Raw genomic sequence first — 6,578 nt, forward strand, 5'->3', positions numbered from 1 at the left:
CGTCCCCGCCGCTGCGCCGCCGGCTCCGCTCCCCGCGGCTACGGCTCCGCTTGCCCCGGCGCTCGCTGGAGCCCGACCCGGAGCCCGACCCGCCCCCGCGGTGCTTGTGCTTCTTGTGCTCCCGGTGCCGCGACGAGGAGGAGGAGGAGGAGGCCGAAGCCGAGGCGGGGGCCGAGGCTGGGGGGGGATCCTCCGCGGGCCCCACCCCGCCCCCGGCCGTCCCAGACCCAGCTCCCGGCGCTGCCGCCTCCCCACGCTCCCGGTGCTTCTTGGAGGAGCCCATAGCGACACGGAATGGCGGCTGCAAGCCCTTCCGGGGTCAAAACCCCCCCGCCACTTCGGGACTGAAACGCCCCTTCCAGTCTCACGAAACACTCCTTCCGGGTCACGGTTTCTACATCCGGCGAGGTCAGGAAACGGCTTCCGCATTCATCGCCACTACCTCAGGTGGAGGTGGGGAAGGCTCAGTCACATGACTTCCGTGGTTACTGTCGCTACTTCCGGTGAGGGAGTCAGCCTTCCCTGCTTCTGGGAAGAGGGGGAAGCGCTGAAAGCTACTTCCGCTTTGGCTCCAGCTGCGTATTATCTTGTGCCCAGTCGCTGTCGGACTGTACCATTCTTGTAGTGGAGTGGCCCTGGGAGTTGGAGGGAGGCCACTCATCTTAGGCCTTAAATAGCATTACCTTAATTAGGAAGGAGAGGGTTAACACCCCCATTAAAAGGCGGAGGATGGTATGGCTCATACACTGCTCTCGAGGCGTGTAAGAACATATCAGTGGGAGAATAAGGGGAGAGAATTGTTATCCCGCCCTGCTCGGGAAACAGTGCTATGACCCACGTATGCTGGGAGGGGGAGAATCCTATCGGGGTAGAAGGAAAGAGGAAAGATTTCCTTCCCTCCCACCCCCGGGGAAAGGATGGTATAACCCATTTGCTGCTCTGAATGCGTACAGGGAAATACCATCGGCACTAGAAAGGGGGGGCTTACCCCTCCCCTTTACAAAAGGAATGGTATGGCCTACACTTCGTCTGGGGGGATACTATTAGGAGTAAAAGGAGGGAAAGTTTCTCCTCGGGAATGGATAGGATTATATGATCCACATGCTGCTCTGGATGCATATTGGGAAATGTTATTGGTAGTAGAAGGGGTGGCATCTTAGACCCCCCCCCAGAGAAAAAATGGCATGACCCACCTACTGCTCTGTAGGTACAGAGGAACATACCATTGTAAGTAGAAGGGTGAGAAAATGTGCTTTCCCCCACTGGAAAGAAGAGATGGTATGATCCAGAAGGGGGAAGATTGAGTCTCCCCACCAAGAAGGGATGGTACAATCCACACAGTCTGGTGCATCCTTAATGACATGTACCATTGATGGATTGTGGGGGTGGATTTTGCACCCCTGCAACACAGCACCCCTGGTGCTGCATGAGGGCAGCGCGGGCAGTGGCTCAGTCTCCATCCCAGCTGGTTGCCCAGTGCTGGAAGAAAACCCAGGCACATGGGCTCTCAGCAACCCCCAAATCTGATGGCCCTTCCCCGGGTGCAAGAGAACCCGCTCCTGCTTCCAGCCCCCAGACTCTGCTTCCATCCACTAGCTCGAGAACCCAGCTGTCCCGGCTTCCAGCCCCTGCCAGCCCTGACTCCTCCCCAAGCAGGGAGAGAACCCAGCTGTCCCGGCTCCCAAAGCCTGTTTAATTCAGGGCAGAGGCTATGCCGGGGCCTTCTCAGGTGGATCCAGAGGTGGGTCTCGGGCCTCGTCCACGGAGACCTGTCAGGAGGACACAGCCCCTGAAATACTGCCTGCCATGGCAAGGGAGAGAACCCAGGTGTCCGGGGTCCCCTCTAAATTCACCAGACCCTGCTCCCCTCCTACAGCGGGGGGGAACCCAGGCGTCCGGGCAGGGAGCTCCTGTTCACACCTGCTGAGGGGGGGCCCTGGTGCCCCACCTGCCTCCACAGCCCGGCCTCCTCGATGCCCAGTGCCTCCAGCACGTGGGAGAAGTGGTGCTCCATGGCCTGGCGGGCACTGGCCTGCAAGGCAGGGGTTGTCAGCTCCCAGCCGCCCCAGCTGTAACCCCCAAGTCCCACACCCCCGCAGAGCACAAGAGAACCCAGGTGTCCGGGGCAGGATCCGCACCTGCATGACCCTCTCAAAGAGGTAGGGCCGGCTGCTCACGCGAGCCTCTATCTCCTGCAGCTGGGCCTTGTACAGCGCCATGCGTGCCCGCTCCTGAGACCTGGGGGGGCAAGTCACATAGGGGGGCAGGTTACAGGTGCCACCACCCCTCCCAGCTGTCAGGGGACCCCTGCAGACCCTCCTGCCCTGGGCCCGGGCTCCTGCGGGGGTCTATAGGGCTTGGGATTTCTTGGGGAAATCTATAGGGGCTGGGGAATGTCAGAGGATCTATTAAAGCTGAGTGTTCTCTATTGGCAGAAGCCATGTAGTTTTCCTAGAACAGCTGTGATCTGTAGGGAATTGATAAGGATTGAGGGGTGTCTATAGGCCCTGGGACCTACAGGGAATCTTTAAGGGCTTGGCTTCTATAGAGTCTGGGCTTTATAAGGGCTGGGGGTTCTATAGGAGGGGGAATCTGTAAGGGCTGAGGAGGTTCTATAGGGCATCTGTAATGGCTAGAGATTCTGTAGGGATTGGATGTCTATAGGGTAAGAGCTGGGGGTCTACAGGGCAGGGAGCTGTAAGAGGTGGGGAGGTGCTATAGGGCACATATAAGGGCTAGGGACTGTGTAGGGGTTGGATCTTTAGGGTTTTATTGGGTCATAGATGCTAGGGTCAGAAGGGACCTCAACAGATCATCAAGTCTGACCCCCTGCCCTGGGCATGAAAGAGTGCTGGGGCCAGATGACCCCAGGCAGGTGCCTGTCCAGCCTTCTTTTAAAGACCCCCCAGGTAGGGGAGGGCACCACCTTCCTTGGAAGCCCATTCCAAATTCTGGCCACCCTTACCGTGAAGAAGTTTTTCCTGATATCCAGCCTAAATCTGCTCTTTGTCAGTTTGTGATCATTGTTCCTTGTTACCCCAAGAGGTGCCCTGGTGAACAGAGCATCTCCGATCCCCCACTGCGTCCCACTAATGAATTTGTAGGCGGCCACAAGATCACCTCTCGGCCTTCTCTTGCGGAGGCTGAAGAGATCCAGGTCCCTCAGTCTCTCCTCATAGGGCTTGTCCTGTAAGCCCCAGACCATACAAGTGGCCTCCTGTGGACCCTCTTGAGTCTATCAACATCCTTCTTAAAGTACGGCACCCAAAACTGGATGTAGTACTCCAACTATCTGACCAAGGGGAAGTATCTCCTCCTTGGATCTATTTGTCTGCATCTGCTGATGCATGATAAAGTGCAGTTAGCTTTGCTGATGATTTCATCACACTGACGACTCATGTTCATCTCGGAGTCCACTATGACTCCAAGATCCCTTTCTGCTTCTGTGCTGCTGAGAGGGTCACTTCCCAGCCAGTCAATGTGCTGGATATTTTTATGCCCTAGGTGCAGCACTCTGCACTTGTCCTTGCTGTACTGCATCCTATTGTGTGCTGCCCACTTCTCTAACCTGTCCTGGTCTGCCTGCAATCGTTCCCTACCCTCTGGAGTGTGCACTTCACCCCACAATTCAGTATCATCCGCAGACTTGGACAGAGTACACTTCACACCCACATCCAAGTCACTGATGAAGATATTCAAGAGTACAGGTCCAAGGACTGAACCCTGCAGGACCCTACTACCCACATCCATCCAGGTCAATACCTACCCATCTACTACCACTCTCTGGGTGTGACTGCTAGGCCAATTTGCCACCCACCGAACCGTGTAAACATCTATGTCACAGCCTTTTAATTTATTTCTGAGAATACGATGAAACGACATCCACCTCTACTCCTGCAGCTAAGCATTTTTTACCCTGTCATAAAATAAAACCATATTGGTCAGGCATGATCTACCTGCTACGAATCCATGTTGGCTTCCCTGTTGCATTATTTTTCCTGCTGGACTCCCACAAATATGATCCTTCATGATCTTTTCAAAGACCTTTCCAAGGATGGAGGTGAGAGTGACTGGCCTGTAATTATTCAGAACCTCCTTCCTCCCCTTCTTGAAAATAGGGACCACACTGGCCCTTTTCCAGTCCTCCAGGACCTGACCTGAGAGCCACAAGCGCTCAAACAGCCATGCCAGCAATTCTGCTATGACATGGGCCAAATCCTTCAGTACCCTTGGATGCAGCTCATCTGGGCCTGCTGACTTGAACACATCCAGTCCATCCAAGTGACTCTGCATCAAGTCAGCGTTGACAGTTGGTGGGCTGGTGTCCCTCAGATGCCTGTCTAAGAACCCATTGGGAGACTTATCTCAAGCCCTGTTCAGGAACACCAAGGCAAAAAACTCATTGAATAACTCAGCCTTGTCCCCCCCGTCCGTCACTGATTGCTCCTCATTGTTCAATAGGGGTCCTATGCTGCCCTGTGCCTTCCTTTTACTCCCTACATAACTTTAAAAAGGCTTTTTGTTGTCTTTAATTTGTGTTGCCAGCCTCAGCTCTGTCGTTGCTCTGGCCTTTCTAACTGCCTCCCTGAAAGTGTCAGCCAAGTAGGTATACTCCTCCTTGGTAGCTCCACCTGCTTCCATTGCCTATATGCCTTCTTTTTTGCCCTTAGCCAAGGAAGTTTTTTGGCTCCTTTCCCCCTTTTCCCTCGTACTGGGATCATCTCCCTCTGTGCCTGAAGGATCACTTCTTTTAGGAACGACCACCCTTCCTGGACTCCCATCTCACCAATACTCCTATCCTGCAGTGCATCAACTACACTCCTGAGCACACTGAAGTTAGCCTTCCTAAAGCCATGCATTCCCACCCTACTAGTTATCTTACCCACCCTACGCCGTATGGTGAATTCAATTTATTGGTGGTCATTGTCCCTAAGGTGACCACGAATCTGCAGCTCCTCTACCAGGTCCTCCCCCATAGCCAACACCAAATCCAGTAAGGCATTGGCCCTAGTGGGACCATATCTTCCTGCATTAGGTGGAGGTCCTGCACTCAGGTTAAGAACCTATGTGAACGGTTAGATTTGGCCGACTGCTCCTCCCAGCAGATGTCCGGGTAGTTTAGGCCCCCCATGACAACCACGTCCCTAGACCGTACGGCCTCTGAGAGTTGCCTTAAGAATTCCAAGTCGAGCTTTTCCTCTTGGTGTGGTGGTCTGTAGCAGACCCCTACCACCAAGCCCCTTTCCCCTCAACCTCCATGTATCCTAACCCACAATGCCTCAACTTTCTCCTCCTCTGATCCCATTTTGATCAGGGTGGATGTATAATGCTCCTTTACATAGAGAGCAACCCCACCCCCTTTCCTCTCTACTGTTTCTCTTCTGTACAACCAGTAGCCCTCAGTGTGTAGCACCCAGTCACGGGTACGGTCCCACCAGGTTTCCATTAGCCCCACTAAATCAAAGTTATTATCTGGAAGCAGAAGTGTGAGTTCTTCCTGCTTGTTCCCCATGCTCCTAGCATTAGTATAGAGGCACTTGAGCCCTCCGAATGGTGCCTTTGATGCCCCCCTGTTCTGATGCCCAAAGGGCCCCTTGGTACTTACCTGGGGTGCACTGCTGCATGGCTTGCAGTTTGTAGGTTCTAGACTCTCTCCGTCTCCTGCCTCCCCATCCCCTGTTGTACTCAGTTTAAAGCCCAACTTACAAGGGATCTACGTGAGCTCAGGGGAATATGAGGACTAAATCTATAGAATTCTATAGGAGTTGAGATCTATAGAGGATCTATGAGGGCTGAGGGGTATCTACAGGGCCTCATGTCTATACGGGAGCTATAAGGACTGGGGAGGGTCCACAGGGGAACTAAAGAGGCTGGGGGTTCTATAGGGGATCTATAAGAGCTGGGGGTCTATAACAGCTGGAGCTAGGAGCTAGGGGGTCCAAAGGTCTGGGATCTATGGGGAATCTATAAGGGCTGAGGGGCATCTATAGGGGCTGGGAGTTCTGGGAAGTGTCTCACTCTTGCCAGGCGTGGTCAGGCCTGCGGGTGACAAGGAGGGGGGTGGCACGTGCTACTGTGTAGCATGTCCAGGGGGAAGCACAGCTGTGCCAGCCAATGGCCATATCTCCGCCTCTCTGCTAGGCCTCTCCCCACTCTTATACCCCTGGAGGCAGCACCCGCCCCTCCTGCCCCCCCAGGGGTACCACTGCCCTCTAGTAGCAGCCCCCACAACCCACCCTTGTACAGCCACCCAGCTAATGATGCACATGCACAGGTTTGAATATGTAGACGACCTGACTGATTATTATGCATATATGCAAATGTTTGTGCATAGGTTTTACCTGAGCTCTGCCTTCTTCCTCTGCAGGGCCTGGGCCAGGCTCCCTGGGGGGTCATGGGTGGCCAGACACCGAGCCACATCCTGCTGCACCCGCCATGCCCGTGCCTGGCGCTGTTCTGTTCCTTGGCGCTCCCGCCATGCCCCCTCGGCCCAGCTCCGCAGCCGCTGTCTGGTGGGAGCACCGGCAGGGGGCTCTGGGTCAGGAGTGAGGGGCACTGGCAGGGCTGGCGGGAGGCAG

At 55.0% G+C, this 6,578-nt stretch overlaps 2 protein-coding genes across 2 annotated transcripts in view; both read right to left on the bottom strand.

Annotated features, from left to right (window-relative positions):
• Window positions 1-507, bottom strand: part of SART1 (squamous cell carcinoma antigen recognized by T-cells 1) — a 33,369-nt gene extending 32,862 nt beyond the window's left edge. The window contains exon 1 of the mRNA XM_019522893.1: window positions 5-507. Within this exon, the coding sequence (XP_019378438.1) occupies window positions 5-283 (279 nt within the window). The 5' untranslated portion in view covers window positions 284-507. The remainder of the gene's footprint in view (window positions 1-4) is intronic.
• Window positions 508-1,509: 1,002 nt separating this feature from the next.
• The window catches only part of TSGA10IP (testis specific 10 interacting protein), a 5,787-nt gene continuing 718 nt past the window's right edge, over window positions 1,510-6,578 (bottom strand). Inside the window, exons 3-5 of the mRNA XM_019523405.1 lie at window positions 6,342-6,509; window positions 2,139-2,238; window positions 1,510-2,032 (exon numbers count right to left, since the gene is read on the bottom strand). Of these exons, the coding sequence (XP_019378950.1) occupies window positions 1,871-2,032; window positions 2,139-2,238; window positions 6,342-6,509 (430 nt within the window). The 3' untranslated portion in view covers window positions 1,510-1,870. The remainder of the gene's footprint in view (window positions 2,033-2,138; window positions 2,239-6,341; window positions 6,510-6,578) is intronic.

This window comes from Gavialis gangeticus, unplaced genomic scaffold, assembly GCF_001723915.1.
Source record: "Gavialis gangeticus isolate Ggan-Ray unplaced genomic scaffold, GavGan_comp1, whole genome shotgun sequence".
In the NCBI taxonomy this organism is placed as follows: domain Eukaryota; kingdom Metazoa; phylum Chordata; order Crocodylia; family Gavialidae; genus Gavialis; species Gavialis gangeticus.